At 42.2% G+C, this 21,786-nt stretch overlaps 3 protein-coding genes across 3 annotated transcripts; 2 read left to right on the top strand and 1 right to left on the bottom strand.

Annotated features, from left to right (window-relative positions):
- The first annotated feature begins 905 nt into the window (after nucleotides 1-905).
- slc9a2 (solute carrier family 9 member 2) lies at nucleotides 906-8,904 on the top strand. Its single transcript, XM_011608343.2, has 13 exons — nucleotides 906-1,410; nucleotides 2,122-2,336; nucleotides 2,415-2,663; nucleotides 4,185-4,435; nucleotides 4,518-4,735; nucleotides 4,846-5,045; nucleotides 5,319-5,408; nucleotides 5,486-5,556; nucleotides 5,896-6,063; nucleotides 6,142-6,268; nucleotides 7,196-7,312; nucleotides 7,474-7,561; nucleotides 8,073-8,904. Exons 1-13 carry the CDS (start codon nucleotides 1,146-1,148, stop codon nucleotides 8,486-8,488), a joined length of 2,475 nt encoding a protein of 824 aa, XP_011606645.1. The 5' UTR covers nucleotides 906-1,145; the 3' UTR covers nucleotides 8,489-8,904.
- Nucleotides 8,905-9,171: 267 nt separating this feature from the next.
- Nucleotides 9,172-15,850, bottom strand: mfsd9 (major facilitator superfamily domain containing 9). The gene is made up of 6 exons (XM_003961796.3): nucleotides 15,219-15,850; nucleotides 14,408-14,495; nucleotides 13,826-13,869; nucleotides 12,975-13,104; nucleotides 10,896-11,105; nucleotides 9,172-10,822 (listed from the first exon to the last, which is right to left on the bottom strand). The coding sequence occupies exons 1-6, from the start codon at nucleotides 15,309-15,311 to the stop codon at nucleotides 9,969-9,971; spliced, it is 1,419 nt and encodes a 472-aa protein (XP_003961845.2). The 5' UTR covers nucleotides 15,312-15,850; the 3' UTR covers nucleotides 9,172-9,968.
- Nucleotides 15,851-17,227: 1,377 nt separating this feature from the next.
- On the top strand, nucleotides 17,228-21,265 carry tmem182a (transmembrane protein 182a). Its single transcript, XM_011608334.2, has 5 exons — nucleotides 17,228-17,595; nucleotides 18,440-18,563; nucleotides 19,246-19,344; nucleotides 19,433-19,570; nucleotides 19,829-21,265. Exons 1-5 carry the CDS (start codon nucleotides 17,440-17,442, stop codon nucleotides 20,053-20,055), a joined length of 744 nt encoding a protein of 247 aa, XP_011606636.1. The 5' UTR covers nucleotides 17,228-17,439; the 3' UTR covers nucleotides 20,056-21,265.
- The last annotated feature ends 521 nt before the right edge of the window (nucleotides 21,266-21,786 follow it).

The following is a 21,786-nucleotide window of genomic DNA, read 5'->3' on the forward strand; positions in this document are numbered from 1 at the left end:
ACAGTTTTGTTTTGGTTTGGTTTTCCCCAAAAAATCTGATGGTCATCAAGTTGATTTTTAGTAAACCCAAAATGAGCCATTACACTCTTTTTGGTCAACAGTGGGGGGGGGGTTTTCTTTCTTTTTTTTTTTTTTACCGTTGATCTCTCCCGTGAATGGCTTTTTTGCTCTTATTGTTAAGTCCAGAACAGTTTAACTCAGACGAGTGAGGCCTGTACTTTTTCAGATGTTGTTGTTGGTTCTTTTGTGGCTTCCTGCATGCTTCATATGTGCGTTAGTGGAGTCCTTTTGCTTGGCTGGACACTCCTGACAAGCTTCTCCATTGTTCCAACGTTTCTCTGGCGTGGAAGTGGCTCATTCTGTGAGTCCCGAAGTCTTAGAACTAGTTTTATGAAGCTTTCCAATATGATTCATGTCACTTACCTGGAGTCGATTAAGATGTGTTTTAATGTCTTGTCCACTATTTAAGTCATTTTTTTCATTCCACAGGTCTGCAGACCACCACTAAACGCAATTAAATAATATATATAATTGTGCTTTGTTTGTGCTCGTGTTACCTTTAATCCCAGTTACTTCGATTGACATTTAAGTACTTTAGTTTGTTATTGGCCTGTTTTCTAATTTTGTTATATAACCTGAAAATTACATTTTAATAAAAATAAGAGCAAATTCTTTGTGCGGTTGGACAGAACCGGTGCATCAATTTATTAGTTCTGATCACTCAGAGACTGAAATTTAAGTGAAACTTTCATCCGTCAGAAAAACTGGTGTCACCGAAACTTCGCGTGGAGCCAGAACAGGCCCCGCCCCCCACCTCCCCATCTGCGCCAGGTAACAGCCAATCAGATCCGCGCTCGTGCCCGCGCCCAGCCCGTATCGGAACTCGCGAACTCGCTCCAGGTAGATTCTCAGGTGTGTTTCACGCAGATTGAAGCCTCACCCGGAACTCAAACTCTGGACAGAAGTCAGCAGACTTTCACAATGGATCATTTAGACCAGATGATGCTGTGAAAACCACAAATATGAGCTTTTACAGGAGGCGCTGAGTTTGTTCTTCTCTCATCACCGCCGGTTGGATGGATTAATTGATACTTTTATATTGATTTGGATTATCGCGCTATTATTTTATTCGTTTTTTCCTCACTATGGAATTGCGTTTTCCCAGTCAAACTGGATTTTTTATAATAGTCTTCACTTTTTTAATCTTTCTCCATGGCTCCAGAGGTGAAATCCCGGCAAAACCCAGTCCCAGTGTCACCATCCTCCCACCGGTTAAGCCTGATAATGGCCCTCAGGCCTTTCCAGACGCCGAAAAGGCAAATTTACCGGTGTTCACGATGGATTACCCGAGAATACAAATACCTTTTGAGATCACACTTTGGATGCTGCTGGCTTCATTCGCAAAAATTGGTGAGGACCCTAAACTGATTTTATTAGTGAGACCGAAAATATTGTCAATAAAAGGTGGGAGCCAGCAGGTGAGCTCTTGTGGACCGAGTAGTGATGAAAAATAGCAAGAAAGCTTTTTACAAACACGTTTATTAGATTATCACTAATTAACTTCATGTTCTGCATGAAGGTATGTTGTCTTTTATCACCTCTCCTCCATCCAAAAGGTTGACAGTCGCACCTTTTTAAACTTCTGGCGACACAAAAGCTGTGCAATCTTAACAGTCCTTTAATTATTATCATTTGACTATCATGGGACTGGAATTGTTATCAATCAATAATGAAGGTGGTGTTTGTTGTTCATGAAGTTTGATAGTCACCGTGGGCGACTGCAAATATCGACCACATGTCCAAACACAGATAATTGAGCTCTTGGCTGAAATAAAAATCTAATTAGTATTTTCTATTTATTTTTTTAAATGAAAAGAATGTAGGTGAGGATTGTTAATGTGTCCCATATTATCACAACAAACAGTCTGTTGGGATGTTTTTGCTATAACCAGCAAGAACGTTTGGTTGCTTTGACCTGTTACTTCTCAGATCATTGGTATTTGAAACCTGCAAACCTGTGGCATTCCAGCCAGTGCTGCACAGTTTTACTTCAGCAATAGCTTGAATGTACTTTTCCTTGAAGTAGTAATTAGTTCTTATCCATCTAAACTTTTTCCTCAGGGTTCCATGTGTACCACAAGATCACCATCTGGGTGCCAGAAACGTGTCTCCTCATCAGCATCGGGCTGATTGTGGGAGGCATCATGCACTCCGTCCACGAGGAGCCCCCTGCTGTGCTCACCAGCAGTGTCTTCTTCCTTTACATGCTGCCCCCCATCGTCCTGGACGCGGGCTACTTCATGCCCACCAGGGCTTTCTTTGAGAACATCGGCACGGTCCGTCACAGATCCCCCGAGTCAGATTCCTTTTCTGCTGCGTCGACACGCGTGTGACCCCCGTCTCCGTGCTTGCAGGTGCTGTGGTTCGCTGTGGTGGGGACGCTGTGGAACAGCATCGGCATCGGCATGTCTCTGTTTGCCATATGTCAGATTGAGGCCTTTGGCGTGCAGGACATCAACCTGCAGGAGAACCTGCTGTTTGCCAGCATCATCTCGGCCGTGGACCCCGTGGCGGTGCTGAGCGTGTTTGAGGATGTGTCCGTTAACGAGGCGCTCTACATCGTGGTCTTTGGCGAATGTCTCTTCAACGACGCCGTCACCGTGGTGAGTGTTTACTGTGGTTAGCAGCCATTTAGAAAAGTATCCCGAGACCTGTTTTCACGTGCTGGCATTTTTTTGCCGCCACAGTTTTGTTATGAAAACATGCTGGGGTGCCATTACAGACTGTTTGTTTTTGACATAAGAACTCAGCAGGAAGTGTAGAAATAACCAACAGATGTGGGGTAAAATTGAGCTTAATGTCCTCATCAGGCCTTTGAAAAAGAGTTAAAGAGTTATTCCAATATGAAAGTGAGGGAATGTTCTTAAAAGAGGAACACTTGTTTGTGTCTGCGCGCGGATATGAGCCCTTTTTGGCGCTTGTTTACTTTAGATCCTGTAAAACCAGTTCCTGAGGTCACAGTTGCATTTGACTGTGAGGGAGGAGTCAACACACGCATTACCTTACACTCATGCCAGAACAAGACCCCCTCCCTCCTTTATCTAATCCTTTTGAAGAGGACCAGTAGCTGAGCTGAGCAAAAACATATGCAGTAGTCGGGGAACATCCTGGCGTTGTCTGTGAGGAGAGCTCCGTTCTACAGGATTACAGCCACCCGTCACGCTCAGACGTGGCCGGATCGTTAAAGGTGTCACGTGTTCCTCGGTACCCTCCTAAATCACATTTATGCAGTGTCATTGCTCATTGCTTGGCAGAGTTTCTGCAGTTTCATTACCAAAGTTACAAATGTAACTGCAACAATAGTGACAGATTTACATCATTAGCAAGTTTAAATGTTCTGGACAAATCCTGGTGGAGCCATTCCTGCGCAACATTGATGGCTCTCTAAATGGTCCAACTTGTAAGATCTGTAAACTATGAGAAATTAATCTTATATATGCATGCATTACTGTGCTTAATGTGCAATAAAACCTATAATATTTTCTCTGTTTGCTAAGGAGTAAATCATTTATATAATATCTGGCACTGGCAGCATAAATGTGTTATCCTAGTTGTTTCCCATTAGCTATAATTTAACAATAAAGAGCTGCTGCATAAAAAGCTCAACGCTATGCTTTTTTTACTAGAAATGCTCTTAACCCATTATTCTTTACAGTTTGAAGGGGATTGTGCAGATAAAACTTTTCAGCACGCAAAAGGTTTGAAAACTTGGGGATTTGGGGGTTAACATGGATTCAAATTCAAGAAACAGTCAGACAACAGAATAAAATAATGCCATTTTGCATCGGTATCTCTAAGCTGTGATATTTTGTGGGACTGTAATCTTTCACACCTTACTTGAATTTTCGATGACAGCTCTAATGTCTTTTTTTTTTATTACCAGTTTTGGGGTAAACACTGGCGTAACTGTTGCATCCAGCATAATAATACAAATACTTATATACGTACCAACCCTGTTCTTCATTGGTGGAACAATTTTTAAAATTGAATAATCAAATGTAGACTGGAAGTAAAACTAGCTGTTGCTGCATCCCTCTGAGATAGACAGTAAAATTAGCCAGTCAGCTACAGAAAACAAAGCTGCACCTGTATGTTGTACACGCGTGTGGATTTGTGTGTTTCAGGTGTTGTACAACATGTTCACCTTTGTGGCGGAGATGCCAGTTGTGGAGCCAGTGGATGTCTTCTTAGGAGTGGCCAGGTTTTTCGTGGTCGGTCTGGGCGGGATGGGCTTCGGCATACTTTTTGGTTTCGCGGCCTCCTTTACCACAAGGTTCACCTCCAGGGTCCGAGAAATCGAGCCGCTCTTCATATTTATGTACAGCTACCTGGCCTACCTGGTGGCCGAGCTCTTTGCCATCTCCTCAATTATGGCGTGAGTGGATTTTAAAATGATCTGCCCCTCGTGCATCAGTGTCAAACAGAAAAAAACACAACTCTGTGTCATGGTGTTCTAGGATCGTGACCTGTGCTCTGACCATGAAGTACTACGTAGAGGAGAATGTTTCCCAACGTTCCTGCACAACCATCCGCCACGTGGTCAAGATGCTCGGCTCCATTTCCGAGACGCTCATCTTCTTCTTCCTGGGGGTTGTCACCGTGACAACCGAGCACGAGTGGAACTGGGCCTACATCCTGTTCACACTGTTTTTTGCTTTTGTGTGGAGAGGTCTGGGTAAGCGAGGGATGGTGGCGTTTACCCGAGCTGCCGAGAATCTGATAATAATCCTCAGTCCTACAATTTGTGATGAAACATCCTTGTTGTTTTCACCATTCCCCCTCCAGGTGTCTTGGTCCTGACCCAGATCATTAACCCGTTCCGCACCATCCCGTTCAACATGAAAGATCAGTTTGGTCTGGCCTACGGTGGCCTGCGAGGGGCAATTTCTTTTGCCTTGGCTTTCACTCTTCCTGAAAACATCGGCCGCAAGCAGCTTTTTGTCACCGCCACCATCGTCATCATCCTCTTCACTGTTTTTCTTCAGGTAAAACATGGATATATATATATATATATATATATATATATATATGGTCACGATCCATGGATATATATATATATATATATATATATATATATATATATGGTCACGATCCATGGATATATATATATATATATATATATATATTCAAAAGCTTACATTAAATCATTTTTGAATAAATTTATCATTTTTATTGGCATGTTTTTCATAGTTGAAATCATGGCATTCATTGAAACCTTTTATCACACATCGGCCTCACGTGCAAATGTTTATCTGCAGGGCATCAGCATTCGGCCGCTGATTGAGTTCATCAATGTTCGCAGAACCAATCGCAATCTCGACACCATCAATGTTGAGATTCACTGCAGGGTAAGTCAGAGGCGTCGGCGTGCTGTAAATCTGATCCCATGTGTTGTCGTGCAGTGTTGACTTGTCTTTGCTCTCAGCTCATGGAGCACACCATAGCTGGCATAGAGGACCTCTGTGGACAGTGGAGCCGCCATTACTGGAAGGACAAGTGAGACAAAGACAGTTTATTGTAATCCAAACTGGTTTGAGTGCAGAGGAATTAAAGCGAGGTGGTAGTTTTAGGCCCCAGTTTCTCTCCGCGTGGTTTCGTTTGACAGTGCTATTGTTTGCTGTGTGGGAGTCGTGACAGCCAGTCAGACCAGAGTCTTGTTCAGCTACTTCCTCTTAAGAGTCTAAACTTGCATTTGCTTTTAACTTGATAAAAAATAAGATATATATATATATATAATTTGATCCTATATTTCTGCATTAATAATGAGCTAGCACAAGTTATTATATTCTGTTTTATGTTTCTGAGTGTTTTTGACACCCTTTTTTCACATTTCAGATTTATGATTTTTAATAATCGATTTCTGCGGAGGATCCTGATCCGAGACAGCCGTGCTGAGTCCAGTATTGTGGCTCTGTATAAGAAGCTGGAACTGCAGAATGCCATGGAGATCCTGGACACGGTAGCTGGAGACATCAGTGCTGCCCCGTCCATTGTCTCGCTCTAGTATGTCACTTTTGTCCTATCATTGTTTATTTTGTTGCTTTGGTTTATATTCATATCTGTCCACTATTTGTCTTATAGTGAGGAGAAGAAAAACTCACCTACTCCAACTATTTCAACTACTAAACCCAAGAAGAAGTTCCTGGCCTCTGACCTGAGGAACATGCATAACATTCTGTCCAAGAACATGTACAAGATCAGACAACGGGTGAGAATCATTCATCTGCCAACAGTTGTTAAATCATAGATTTTTGTTACATTAATACACTCCTCAGACTAGAACACTTATTACTTAATGTTAAGTAAATGGCAGTTTGATTAAGAGAGCTGAATTCATTCGAACAGCAAATAAACAGTCTAAGCATTTTTTCATTGGGAGGAACAAAACATCATTCATTTTATACGTGGCACAATTTTTTATGATTTTTTTTTAAAAGCCATATTTTGAAAAACAAGCTTCCTCCCACAACATGGGAGTGACGTTCCACTGAACCTGCTGATTTGCATGAGCACACACTCAGGTGGAGACATGACATCATAGATGAACCTGCATAAATGCTGGGATCTGCTTCTATTACTGGGATTATTTTCACTTTTCACGCACGCACGCACGCACGCACGCACGCACGCACACACACACACACACACACAAATAGTGCAGTAACGCAAATGTTCCCTTTTTAACTCATCACTAAGTGTAACCTACTCCATTAAACTACTCCATTAAATATGAAGTCAAGCTTTGATGTTTATGTCCCTCCGATTCCTTTGAAGACATTAACGTCCCAGTCTGACTCAAACTGAGATTTGTCTTTGCAGCCTAAACAGGTGTGTCCAGTTTTGGTTGTTGTAACTTGAGCTATAAAGAATGCCGTCTCCTCTCAAAGCATTTTAACAGCCTATTAGTCTGAGTCTTTGTCATCTCCACACTGGAGATGAGGTCAAAGCCCTCAGCCCCACCTGAACATTTTTTATTGCATGTACACGTTAGTTGAAACTTCTATGGAAGGAACCACTGACCACATTTGGACAGTTTGATTATTACTGAAGGCCGAGATAAATTCTGTTTGTGTTTTGTTGTATTGCTTTGACATTTAGGAAATGATGCATCTTGACCCTTTTGTTCTGCGTCTAGACTGTGGCATTCAGAGGCAAGCATGCCCTCCCCAATGACATTCAGACGAGAGAGATTCTGATCAGGCGCCACAGCACCATCCGGCGAAGCCTCCGGCCTGGCAGCTTTCAGACGTCGGTAAGCAGGAAGCTTCATCCGATCTCCCGTAGCCCTTCATGGTTTCAGTAGTCGGTGAGAGTAAATTGAATGGGGGCAGACAGTGAGCCTAATATGAGCCATTCCTGCTCGCTGTTCTCATTTCTTGTATGTGTTTTTATATTTAATTCCCGTCATATCAGATGGTGCCAAAATCTCAGAAATACTTTTCCCTTCCTGCTGGGAAAAGTCTGGATTCAAGGTTTCCTTCTGTGAGATCGAACTACGCAGGTAAGCTTCTTTAAGACAAAGTCTCCCTGTTTTATACAACGCTACTTAATAAAAATAGTGTGCACACACATGAAACATCTCCGGGGGCTGGGATGCATCCTGACCAAATGCCCAATTCGCCCCAAAGGGCTTCTCCAAGAGCAGGAGCATCTCTCTCTCTTTCTGGTCTGCATGTTTTTCTCTCAAAATCATAGCAGTGACTTTTATTTGTGGCTATTAGGTAGAGTAGATCTGAAGAAAGATACCTTTGGCTGTAATACTGGCACCCTGCTGTATATAATCAAAATATTTCCCACAATAACAACAAAGAGGTGAATATTAATATCTGAAAGACTGTAATGATTAAATTATGACCTGATTTGCAAGCAACTTCCCCAAACACATTGATTAGCAGTCATGTAATTGGCTGATTAGCTATTTGTGGCTGATGAGTGTCTGCATATATATAAATATGGATAAATATTCTGTATGAATACCACTTGAATCATCAAATTGTTTTATTTTTGTCCAGATCAACAGGAGACCATGTCTGAGGTGGCCTACCCCTCTAACCGCTCACGGTTTGGGCAGCCTGCTCGCCACTCCTCCAGAGCGATGATGCCTCTGCGGAGGTTGGACACTCTCAGAGAGATGTCATCTGTTAACACCCTGGAGGAAAGCACAGCTAACCAGAGAGACAGGACAGGAGCTGGGGTGTCCAGGACCAAGTCCTCCTCCAGTGATTCACACCTCCCCGCTCCTCGCCATCACCTTCGCTCTGCTGATGACAGTGGCTCGGCTGACCATCCGAGAAATGGGCATCAAGAAGTAGAAGCAGATGAGGAGGAGGCTTCATCGCCACCTCCAGCCTGGGCTGCTGAGGCCAGAGACGGCGCAGCACAAAACCCTCTGCTCCGGCGGCCTCAGTGGAACCCAAAGAAAATGTAGCCTTGACAGAGCAGCTGGGCTGCCACAGACTCGACCTCAGGATCGCCGACAGCTCCGTGTTTCTGTTCATGTCTTAGTAGATGTGAAAACATGAGCCAAAATGGACACATGGACAGCCTCGTTAAAACCACGGCTCACTCGTTAAATCTGTCTGCGTCAGTAGTTATTTGACCTACTAACACTTGTGGTTTTAGATGCAATTTTAAGTAATAATTTCTTAGTCAATGCATGTAAATGCATATTTGTTATTTTATTTGGTTGCCTGTTGTGAGAGGTTTATATATGGCATGTTTAATATGAAGAATGACGTGTGTGGAGTGTGCAGGAAGTGTTTTATATGTCTTCCACTGATGGAGCTCTCTTGCTGAAGCCCACTTCATTTTTTAGTCCTTTGTAATAAATCGTAATGTTCTGGACAACTGTTACAAAGCAACTATATTAACTCGGCCGGTACTCCCAGGTAGGACCTGCCCCACGAAAGAACCTGTGTTATGCTCTTCTTCCACTGGTCCATGTCTCAGAAAAGAGTCTGAGCAGAAAGTGCAGACTCTCACCGTCAGCTGCGCGTGAATGTGTCCAGTAACTCAAAACTCTAAAAGTTTTGGATAGTTTAATATAACAGCAGCTCTGCAGATCAAAACTGTGCCCGATGGCGTTTCAAAAGAAAGGAAAACAGAACCATGTTGCAGAAGGACAGATTTATAATTGTTTAAATGGATTTTACTTAAACAATCTTAATCCAGATGTGAATTATCACATATAATAAACGGTACAATATAGCTATGTTTTTACAAAAGAGTCAAACAGGAACTATTACAGTAATCATTTAGTCCAGTCAGCAGGGCCACCTAATGGTGTCTTTATGTAGCATGTAGCTTAATTTTTGCAATAATACAACCCTTTAAAAATGGGCGATCTATAGAATCCTAATCAAAACATAATCCAAAAGTGATTACAACCCCAATCAGTGCACCTATAAGGAAGAAAAATGCACACAGAAATTCAATGCAATTAAGTTTTAACTGTTTGGTAGAAAAAAACAGGCTGATGGAAGATTTTGTGCTACTTATTGCTTTAAATGGAGGAAGGATCACCTCCTGTTGTTTGTATCTGTCAGCATGTTGACAAGTCGTGTATCTTCAGCAGGTTGATGGCAACCACGGGGCAACTGCAGTGATTTATTAATGACAATAAAAAATATGTGCCTTTTTCCCCACTAAATCTGTCACAACGTTAGATCCAGTTTCTGTCGGAACAAGTGTGGTGACAATAAACTTTTCCCCAAACAACATCTCACCACTTGAGCCCTGAGGATGCAGTTACTCCTCCATAGTCAATAACAGAGAAAAAGTTGTATTGGAGATATTTGAAAGGTGTTGCTAGATGTCTGTGGTGCACCTTCAGAGAGCAACTGCCAAATGTACAAGAGCACTTCTGTGTCTGGTAGAGCTGCGTCCATGTCCAGAATCTACTCAGAGTCTCAGTGTGTGGCTACTTTTATCCCCCGTTTGTCCCATTTGGGGATCCTGATGAGCAATAAGCCCACGGCTGCAAGAGCCAGTATCACTCCCAGACTGGGGGGGCCACATGGGCTAAACTCCTGGGTTAGACCAGAGAGGAGAGGAGCTACAATCCTGCCAACTGATGTAACCGACTGCCCGGCTCCGATCAGGGTCCCGCTGGCCTGGAGCCCCCCTCTCTGAAGCTCCAGGTCTGTGACACATGTCCGTCCGATGTTGGTGGAAATGGAGAAAAAGGTAGAGGTGAGCAGCACCTGCCACACGCTGGCAGCAGTCGCGTACATGAAGATCAGCGAGCAGGTGAGAACGGTGGAATGAAGCAGCAGAGCCGGCATGTTGTTCCCATAAAGCTGGGTTACGGGCCCTACCAGGAATCCAGACAGAGCCCCTAAGGTGCTGCTGTAACTGATTAGATAACCAGTTACCTTTGGTTTGAGAAAAAAACGCTCTTCCATCGCTAGAGAGAAGTTGCTATAATAGAGCATGATAGCGATGGCCATCAAAAGACGCACCAGGAACAGGTCCCACATGTCACAAGAGGCCACAACATGGATCTTGGAGCACACAGAGGATAGTTGTCTCCAGATAGGCTCAAGCAGAGGCCTCTCCCACCACCTCAGGTCACCCTTCTTATTCAGGGAAGCTCTTGAGCCTGGTTCAGCTTCAAACATTGGATGGAGACTATTTGCACGAGAGCCGTTGCGAATCAGCTTACTGCAGTTATTGTCATGACACAGTTTACTTGTGTCATTGCTGGCATTTGTGTCATTGCAGGGAATGAGTGCCTCACTCCATGGTAGCATCCACACCAGCCCTGGAATGATAAACACATGAATTTTGAATTCAGCCTTTTCACAAGATAGATTTTACTCATTCACTTTACCCACCTGCATTGATAATGAAGATAGCTGCACAGGTAAAGGAGGAGGTATAAAAACCCCCTTCGTGCTCTGTGAGGTAGCCACCCACCACAGGGCCCAGAATGAATCCAACACTAGACGCTGCATTAAAGTGTCCCATCACCAGGGGGCGCTCTGACTCCGACACCAGGTCAGACAAGAGAGCTCTGCAGATGGACAGCGAGTGCTTGAACAGTCCTACAACAGAAAACAAGGCACAACATTTCGAAAGTTCCCATGTGCACATGCATTTCTATACCTTTTCATGTTTAACATTTAATTAATGTTCATCTATATACTGGTAAGGATCTTATGTTCCCGTTTACTTGTTTGCTTTTCAGTGAGAATGATGGGTCTGTGTTGACGTCATGATTAAGTGGAAAAAAGGTCAGTCTCAAACAGTACTAAATGTTGCATTAAATATTAAATAATTAAATAATTCCTCTACCTAGAATTCTCCTGTAATGTAATAAGAGCAATTAAAAAAACTTTGCTAAATAAAATTAAAATTCGACAAAACAAATGAAATATTAAATAAATAATATAAAAGATGACTTTTCCAATATCTGCAGTTAAATGCATATTTATGTGCTTGTTTAGTTGCCTTGATCCAACAGCCACTCACTATATGTTAGAATCATTATAATAAAGTTATCTCTTATTTGCTTTTACCTTGTTATATTCTTTATTCTTCTTATATTGTTTCTCATTACTTAACGTTTCTCATTATTTGTTAATGCTTAATGTTCGTGATGCTTGGTGTGTGAACTCGTACTTCTCTGTTGAAGGGCAACAGAAATGCAGCTGCTGTAAGGAAGTGACTGGAGAACATGACGCAGGAGGTGTTCTTTTAATCTGTCTGATATGGAAGAATGTGCTGTGTGCGAGCTAAGCTAATCAAATCAGTGAAGACCTACATATAATCTCACCATTATGGTTTACAGTCTTTGCTTTGTATGGGACCTATCTTGTGCCCCCCCCCTTTAGGCACATTTGAATTCTGTGTAACTGGGGACCTCCTAATCTCAATAAAAGAAGGATGGCGGGAGATGTGCCTCAGGACGTGTTGGAGATCTGGAACTGAGCACATCTCTCCGTCCTCCTTGCTGCAAGTAAAACTTAAAGCTGTTGTCTTTGCCTCATTTGTTTCTCTCATGTTTTAGGTCGTTCACTCTTCCAAAGTCAGTAAAATGACAATTGATTAAATATTTAAACCACCAGCTGTTTGAGATTAAACAGACTCCCCAGTGAACTGTCAGTTTAAAACAGCAAATTAAATAATGAAGAGGAGAACCGACATCAAGAGTTTTCAGGAAAGCATAAAGTCGTCAATTAGACAGTTGAGTCACAGACGGGTTGGACGGGAGAAGAGCCTGAGCACGCATGGCTAGAGGGGAAGGGTAGCTAAGCACTGGAGGTCTCCAGTCAATTCACCAAAGACCTCACTAGTAAACCTGTGAATATGCAAAAGAGAAATCCAGGAAAACAACAAAGGTCAATCCAATTCAGTCAAGAACAGTGGAAAAAAACATCACCCAGAAGTTACTGTAGGTGTCATGTCACATGTGTCTGATCTAATAATACTGGGACATCCATTCATTCAGTTCATTCATTCATTCAGTTCATTTATTTACATTTTTATAGTTTTATATTTATATTCTATTTTTAATTTATTCTATTTTATTTCTTATTTTATTCTATTTTTATTATCTTTAATTGGTTTTTATGGTGTGTAATGGTGGTGGGTAACTTTGTACAGTGCTGTACGTTTCTTTGGGGAGATGCTAATTTCCCTAATGGACACCCCCTAAAGGGATCAATAAAGTACTCTGATTCTGATTCTGATATTCTTGAGTCAACACATCGAGGGACCTCTGGGGAAAGGATAAAGCTGTAGAAACTCAGAAGTGCTGCGATGAACGTGATCCCAGAGTACAACCCAGACATTAATGCCTATTTTCCCAGCAGAGCTTTGCACTTTGTCCTGCTCCATTTTTGCGTCTGTGTGACTGATCACGGTCCGAAGCAGGACCCCCGGACGTGTATCCTGAACAGTTTGGGACTTACCTACAGGTATGCGTGCAAGGACAAACAGAGTGATGCTGGCCGACATCCCAAGAAGGATGTATCCTAGGGCGCTCGACAGCAGACATGTGAGCAGAGAGTAGCGGCGTCCCACCACATCACTCCAACTGCCCTGACAATTAGACACAAGACATGACGCACAGTTGAATTTTCAATTCCATTGAAAACATTCAGAGATTATTTTTAAAAAGGAATTCTGCTTTATATTAGAATCCAAACACGTTCTCCTCACAGCAGTAGAATTTTTAAAACCCTGGTTTTCCCTTTATTCCAAACAGGGCTGTTAATGGGGCCTAACACCTTTATTACATTTAGACTTTCTCTCTGTCACACTAGGAGAAGCGCCAAATTGAGTGAACGTTCTGGTGTAACATGGCAGTATGAACATAGACACAGATGTCCACATTATTCCTTTAATTATCGGAATACAGCCACTCTACACGTGGGGAATCAACAGATGGGTCTTTATCTGGTAAATTTGTCGCATGACCCCTGAGTATTGAATCAATTTCCAGATTTGCAGGCAGTCAAGACACAAGTCTTTTAGCAGACGTTGGGGATTTTTGGATTGTGTGTTTTTACACTACAATGCTTCTTTTTGACTACTTTAAAAAAAACAAAAAACCTGAATATTCTTTACTACTGATGCTTTATTATTCATTTTCATGCAGAAAAACAGCTTTCAGTGCCTGGATACTAGGAGTATTGTGCACCTACAACCAGCCTAAAACAGACAGTGTAAACTGTGTGACTGTGTATTGTTTTCACAAAATACCAGGCACATCGTGGAATGCAACCGTTTTCCAGGAGTTGGAAACAGACAGAATACTTACGACTATTGTGCTTGAGAAGAGCTGCAAGATCCCATATGTTGATCCTGCAATGATTTTGTATCATGAAAAGTAAAGCATAGGTTTGATAAAAAATCATGTTTAAAATACCAAGAAATACAACATGAGATCAAAGATATGAGATAAACACATCTAATAAACACCATCAATCAAAGATGATAATAACACAGCACCGATGAATGAGATGCTGCGGCACTGCTTATTAAATCCACGGTCTCACTTGGGAACATGTTCAAAATTAAATTCCTGCACTAGATAAATAACTATTGGGATGATATTTATGATATTAAGTACTTCAAAAACAAGAACCAGATGCAAAACAAGTATTGGTCGGTTATCTAATTTGGTCAGGGTCGTTTATTTATTTGGTATTATTCTGAGCATAAACTAGAATGTGGGGATTGGCTAATGCCAGCAATCTGTTAACAGTTATGAGTTTTCATGGCAAACTCACAAAAACTTTATTGAAGGCAGCCGCTGTGATTATTTGCTAAGCATCGTTTGGCCAGAGCTTTCCGACCGTTTGAGTAGGAAGTCTAAAGTTGAGCTGCAGAAATGACTTACCTACGATTCCAGCGACAGTGGGACTCGCTCCGAGAGCTTTCACATGATGGCTCAGGAGGGGGACAATCATGCTCACCCCAAACAGGTCCTGAAACAGAAACAAAATAGGAGCTACACCAGAAAACTCTCAGCACAAATGAAGAAAAAAAGAGATGACATTTGACCCTGGCTGCAATAATCCCAGCCACCCTTTACAGCTAGGTTCAGACCTGGCTCCAGCTCCTGTTTGATCTCAGACAGGAATTCATAGTGTTCTAAATTTCTAAGGCATGACAGCAGGTCGGCTATTATGAAAACATTTGTTCCCATCTAAATTGTGACGTTATGTTATCTTGCTTGGTATTAACTGTGATTTAATCAAGGTCGGGAGGTTCACAATGTTTTCTCTAATTCAAAGACGCACCGTTCCACTTTGCAACATGTTTCGCTGACAGTTTTGCTTTAATGAGATGACTGGATCCACCCAAGAGCTGTCAAAACAACCTGAACGCGCCTCTTCCCCTTGGTAACAGTACATTGACCCTTTGCACTCAGATGCATCAATTCATTTACGCTTTCATCTTAAATTTTTTTTTTTTAAACAATAAAAAAAACCCTAAATGCCACCCTGAAAAAAACACACAAATCACAACAGTGTACCTTTTTCTGCCTATTTAGTGTAAGAGTAGTGAATGGAAATCAAAATAAATCTTAAAAACTAGTAATTAGGGACAAGCTTCTTAAGGACAAAAGCACGCCTCCTTTTAACTATTATTAGTATTTCCGGACACAATGAATTTTGCTTGGGAAAGTCCATCTGCAGCCTACTCACCATAAAGCCCACCACATAGACACACCATATGATGGCTTTGTGTCCTCTTGTCTTCAGAAGTATTGCACTTTGTCGGCATCGGTGGTTGTTCATCCTCCAGCTGAGACTGCACCATGGACCCGGACGAGCCCGCGCGGAGTCGACAACGCCGCTTTACTGTAACATGCATGAAAATGACAGCCGACCAGAAGACACGCTGGAGCGGAGCTGTGTCCGACAGGGGGAGGGGACGTTCGAATCTGCTTTAACCGTTTCCACAAACACAAAATGAGAGGGGGCGGCTGCTGAAGCCGATGTTTGCAATAACTCCCACCCGGTTTACGTTCTTCTGACAACCCGAGGGTTTAAATCCCGCATGACTTGAGCTGGTTCGCCGTTTGCTCTGACTCCCCTGTTCCAAGAAGAGATGGTATCATCCAGTGACGTGCACGGAACCAGGAAGTTATCTTTGATAATAACACCGGCTTTGATTATCAGATAAACTTCACAGTTCGACGGACGCACCTTTAATTAGACAATAATCCTGTCGTTTCTTCCATGCACAGTTTTACTGAAGCCTTTATGTGGAACCAAACAGCGCAGTGGGATTCAATTACAATGCGCTTCTTATGTATTATTACAATTATTATAATTGAGGTCATAGATCTGTTTGAATGCGGTCTGTCTAAATTATTGTTTCCCAAATTATATTATTCCCTATATATTTTCCTTTACTCCATTTACTCAACTTCTGTTTATTTATAATTACAATCACTGGGCTTGCTGGACGACCTATTATTGTTATTATTATTATTATTAGAAGAAGAAGAGACACGAATAACTCCTTTGTGTGTCTCCGCCTGCTGGACAAACTGGGGATCACAAAGTTTTACAATTTATCAATACAAATTCTGTAAGCTTACAGTAATTATATAATTATTCGAGCCGAACGCCATCTTCATTGTTTTTAAAATTCATAATTAGTTGGCTAATGAAAATTATTTTCTTTCAAAGATTTTTTTTAATCATTTAAAAGACTCAAAATAATGCCTTGACTAAACACTGCTCATTAAAAAAAGGACACAGCAAGAACGATCTGAAAGCCTGAAATTTGACCAAAAACATCTCTCTATGAAATTACTGTAAATTCTAATCATGGCACCCGTGCACAGTCATGTATGGTTATTTATAAGTTTACTGTTTTGTCGTTTTCCTTTAGTTCCATTGTGTTGAAATGTGTTATTAGAATTCAGATCAAAGCAATGATATACTAACATTACTAATTTATAATGAATGTTTTGACAAAAAAAATGATTTTAACATGTATTAAGAACCCTCACCTATTTTTCTATATCTTCTCAGCTGTGATGGAAGTGTTAGTGCTAAGAAGTAGTATCTGTTAATCTTTGATCTTGTCACAGACATACAGAGGTGGAGTCCCTGGAACTGGGGAGGGTCACATCGCTGTGTAAATATGACAGCGTCTACATGTAGCTCCACCGCTAAATATGTCCAGTTCGTGCTAATAAAAGCCCACATTGTCATCATTCCAACAGTAAAATAATCGAAGAAGCTGAGTTTTAATCAGGTCTTGTGCCTTTTTTTTTTTTTTACCAGCACAGCCACTATAACCACATCTAACCTGATGTTTGTGTGACCGTTTACGTGTCATATAGAGACAAGTCACAATGGTTTCGCTGAACAGTGACTTTTTTCTTGTGAATCTGATGTTTTGAAGCTGCTTTAAGGGTAATTCTTGTTGCAATAAGTATGTGTGTGTGTGTATGTGTGGTAGGGACTCTTCCCTGCTCTTCTGCCCTTCTGGTCTCCCGGCCCCGACATTCCCGGGCCAACGGAAGGTGTCCAGTTGCCGGTGGGGTTTATTTCTGCACTGAGCGTCTCCCTCCACACCCTCCAACTGCTACAAACACTCAGTCCCCCAGTGGAGAGGTGCAGCCACAATCAGACCCCCAGAAATAGCCCAGGGGGTTGGCTGGTCACGGACCCCAGCAGTCTCCAAAAAAGTCATGTGGTCCAATCTGTCCTCCCATAACGCAGACAGAAGGCAGGCGAGCAGGGAGGCTTCAGTAAACAGGCGTTTGCCACCTGGGACATAACATACTGAGTGCATTGTTGTGCAGCTGTGACTGTTTGTGTGTCTGCTTGTCACATGCACACTGTGTGGAAAGGGAAAGCCAGACTGAGCGTGAGCATCCAGTAGCGTCAGAGTCAGCCCTGGACCATGAAGCTGAGCGTGGCGTTGTTTTTCGCAGGGCTCTTTGGGGCTTTGGCAGCTGTGTTCATTCTACTCTCCTTTGGAACAGATTACTGGCTGCTGGCCTCAGAGAGCTGCCACCCAAACCCCGGCAGACCTGTTGACCTGGGTGTGACCATTAAGGTGAGTGTTACAATGAGCGTTAAATGGTTTCAGTTTGACAGAGGTGACAGAGGTTGTGACAGAAACATTTAAAAAAAAACAAAAAAAAAACGCTGTTACAATGCTTTTCATTATAAGTGTATTTTGAGGCTACAGTCTAGAACCTCAAATCTGACGTTGACATTCTGGACTTAAGTCTTCAGTTGTTCCAACCGTTCTGTCACTACGGGTGGGGAGACATCCATGCAGGACATCTTTGTGTAATCAGATATGTTTAATGTAATGCGTGTGCAGCTATGCAGTGATTAGGGCATAGCTTTCCTCTAGCATGTGGCTCAATGGCAGAAGTACAAATACCAGTAGTCCCAGTGGAATGGCACCGTATTAAATATCACTGACTGGAAGATGTCTAACTTCTCATGAAATCGACACGAGACACTTTACAATAAAAATCCAAGTGGGCTCACATACAGTAGTACAAACAAACAATATAGAATAATTAGGTTTTATTAATTGTTTTGCCATAGCAGCCACCATTTTATTAACATTGTTTGAGTTTTAAAGATTATCTGGGACGGATTTCCGTCACTTTCTTGGTTTTAATTAACAACACGGAACGTGAACCTGTTAACCTGCACCAAACGGAGCCTTTCTGAGGCCAGAGATGCCTGCTCAGCTCCACCTTTGACCTGACGGCACAGCTGCTGTGTGTGTGTGTGTGTGTGTGTGTGTGTGTGTGTGTGTGTGTGTGTGTGTGTTGGGTAGATGTAGATGACAGGAATATTACCCGTCTGTATGTTTTCAATGTTTTCATATGACACCATCATGACGTGGACGTCCGACTGTGCTGCTGTTTGTCCTCCAGGCTGGAGATGTGGTGCTGCAGAACAACACCAATGACGTCACCCTGTATCACGAGGGCTTCTTCTGGAGGTGTTCATTTGGAGGCGACGTGGCCGACGACACTCTGCTGTGGAGGCTCTGGTTCAGTAAGACGGACACTCCTTGAGTCATGAGGAATTCTGCTGACTCTGACTCACACTGCTTTATAATTATTTAAATTTAATTCATTATGAACACAAATATTTTGTGTTATACATGCAACACGCCAGCATGAGCATATTTTAAGAAACTTGTATGACAAATTCCTATCTTACCAGAAAGTCTTTCACAGCTAATAGCAGAATAAAGCGCTTCATACAGAAGCACGAAATTCACCATAACTTAATTTAAACGTGAAAAGATAAGGCCTTCCTGATGTGCAGATCTAAAGGGATCGTAAGTGTAAAAGGAGAAAATTCGTTATTCTCTTCAAACTAGATGATCACAATGAAGTTACTGTCCTCAGTGCTGATATTTGCTTCATCAGCGTTTCATTGGCTGCTTTGGTCTTGTTTTTGTGTGTGTGTGTGTGTGTGTGTGTGTGTGTGTTGGAGGGGGTGGGTTGGTCCATCTCATGTGATCATCAAGGCACCCTGCCATGTGATGTTATTCTGGTCGCTGGTCAGGTGATCATGTGTCATCTATATTCCGATGGGGATTGTGAATGCTGTGTCATTGTGGGAGACGGCCTCTGGCACTGGGCAAACCTGTGAGCGTCTGTTGAATTTCACATGGTGGAAAAGAATAGGTTATGGTTTCTTTTTCTTTATTTATACCATCTCTCTGCAGCGAACCAGCCTCACTCCAAAGTGTGCATTCACTCCTACCTGTTTCCATTTCCTGTGTCCCATCAGACCCACAACGCCACCGAGTATGAGTCTGCCATAAGTAAGCCCCTCTTTACAGAAGGAAGCGCCGCATGTTCATTTGTGATCTAACAGCTGTGATTTAATGAGGCAACACTTCTATCATCCAGTTTATAGAGGCTTCTGGAGCATCTTTATGCTCCTTGGTGTGGCTACTGTGGTGCTCGCTGGGTTCATCATCATCTGCGCTGCTCCTTTCACCAGCCCTCGACTGTATAAGACAGGAGGAGGCCTCTTCCTGGTGTCAGGTACGAATGAAGGCGCTTCACCAACCGTTGTAAAGAATACAAGTCCACTCTCATATAAGACAGTTAGGTCCTATTATATGTATCAGTTTATATGGTGTGAAAGTTCAGACATACGGGGATGTTTGCTTCAGGCTGGCCTGCATTTACTGGTAATCTAATGTATTTCTACCCGTTACAGTTATTCTTTTCCACTCTGTTTTGGATTTCCAGTGATAGTTATGGAATGCTTAGCACATGTCTCTGCCATTTTGGGTCCAGGTCTTTTCCTGCTGTGTGTGGTGGTGATGTACGTGCTGTGGCTGCAGGTCTTGGATGTAGTGGACGTGTATGTGGACCACCAGCGCTCCACAGTGTGTCCAGGCTTCCAGCTGTCCTTCACCTACGGACTCTCTTTCATGTTCGCGCCTGTTGGCATCTTCTTCTGCCTCCTAGCCGGCCTCCTCTTCCTCCTCATTGGTCGAACCATCCAGATTCATTATCACTGATGTCAGTCAGCAACCCGTCAATTTAAAGCTTGACACGTGTGGAATACGACTTATTTCTTTTTCATTTTTTATTCCCATATCTTTAATACTTGCGTTCCTGCCAACTTAAATTTAGCAATAATTTGCTTTCTTCAGACTAAAATGTCACTTTTCAGAAATCTAATTACACCACATATGTTATAAGACAGGAGAACCTTAGGTCCACAATGGGAAAAGGAAAAGCTGTTCAAACAGGCCTACTTTGAAAAATAGCACGTTATAAACAGCAAGGATTAACAGTTGCTGACAGCAATCTTGAGATTGCGCAATGTGTATAGTCACTTCTGTCTACAGCTCAAGACAGATCTGTGCCATCAGACCCACAAGCTGAAGCTTCCTCACTGCAGGAGGCTGTTGCACCCACCTGTGGAGGGTGGGAGTGATTCTCTGGAATAGATAATAACTATAATAATAGATCATGATCATCCTCTCTGCTGTGCAATGCAGCAGAATGTGAGAACAGTGTAAGTCTGTTAAAAGCTAATTCTTACTACAAAAAAGTTAAATTCTCTCATAGAATAAGTACAATATGGTGGTTTGGGGGGGGTGAGGGTTAGTAACTGTTGCTTGTTAGGATGCTGTTTGACATTTTATTACAGAAAACAAAACATTAAGTTCTATCTGAAAGCTGGGAGTCCAGGGCATAATGCAAAAATAAATAAATAAAATATACACTATGGCAAAAAGGGCTGGGATGTCTAAGCCCAATGATAAATTTTGGCAACGTTTAACGCCGAGATACCTCCGACATTTCAGTGAACTGCTGCTGCGTTGTTGTGGAGGTTATGATGAAGCCTTGTCCCAACAAAATGTGTGTGTATATTTATATATACACACGCACATTTTAACTTGAAGAGGGTCACAGCAGACCCAAACACATCTTATGTTAAAGGTTAGCGTCCACATTTCATGTCGCTGGAGACAGTGGACAGTGGACATCTGCTGGTTTGGGAATACAAAGAAAACACAATCATGGTTTTGGTGAGATGCTGTTTTGTTTCGAGATGACTAATGATGTGATTTCAGACAACACTTGTTAGCGGGGTCCATACAGTGTTGAGTTTAGTCTTTTATTTTTAATAGAAGAAGAAGACACTGCCTGTGCTGTTGAATGTTTTTATTGTGTATAAGAGAGATGCTGGTATAATGGAATAAATCACCTGGTTTTAAAGTCTTGTTTAATTTTTCCATTTTTTTTCTTTTATTATAATTACTTTTTTTTAATGAACATTTGTTTTGTTTTGTTAGATTTGTCTTTGTGGCGTCTGTCAAATAAACGTACAAACGATTGAACTCTCCCCCACTAGAGGGCACTAGTGCAGCGCTGCTCCCTGAGCTCGTCTGCTCCGAGCCTGTGCTTCAAGGAGTAATCACAGCTTCAGAGTCAGAATGTGGAGATGAAAGTATTCACACCTTGACAGACAGGCGGATGGTAATTTCACTCATGAGTGGAGCATTTGATCAGGATCTGAATGGACCCCTGTGCCAATTCTCATATGTCTGTATTAACTCTACAATTTGAGGTTCATATACAGGAAATGCATCTCTGATATGTGCAAGATTGCAGAAGAAAAAGGAAAATATGGAAGGCTCTGATGAGTTTGTTGGACTCTCCTTTTATCGGGACAGGTTGAAAGTGGAGATGCTGACAAAAGTCCTTATATGTCCAATTCGTCACCCAAGTTGTGAGAT

The sequence above is a fragment of the Takifugu rubripes genome, chromosome 1 (assembly GCF_901000725.2).
Source record: "Takifugu rubripes chromosome 1, fTakRub1.2, whole genome shotgun sequence".
Taxonomy (NCBI): domain Eukaryota; kingdom Metazoa; phylum Chordata; class Actinopteri; order Tetraodontiformes; family Tetraodontidae; genus Takifugu; species Takifugu rubripes.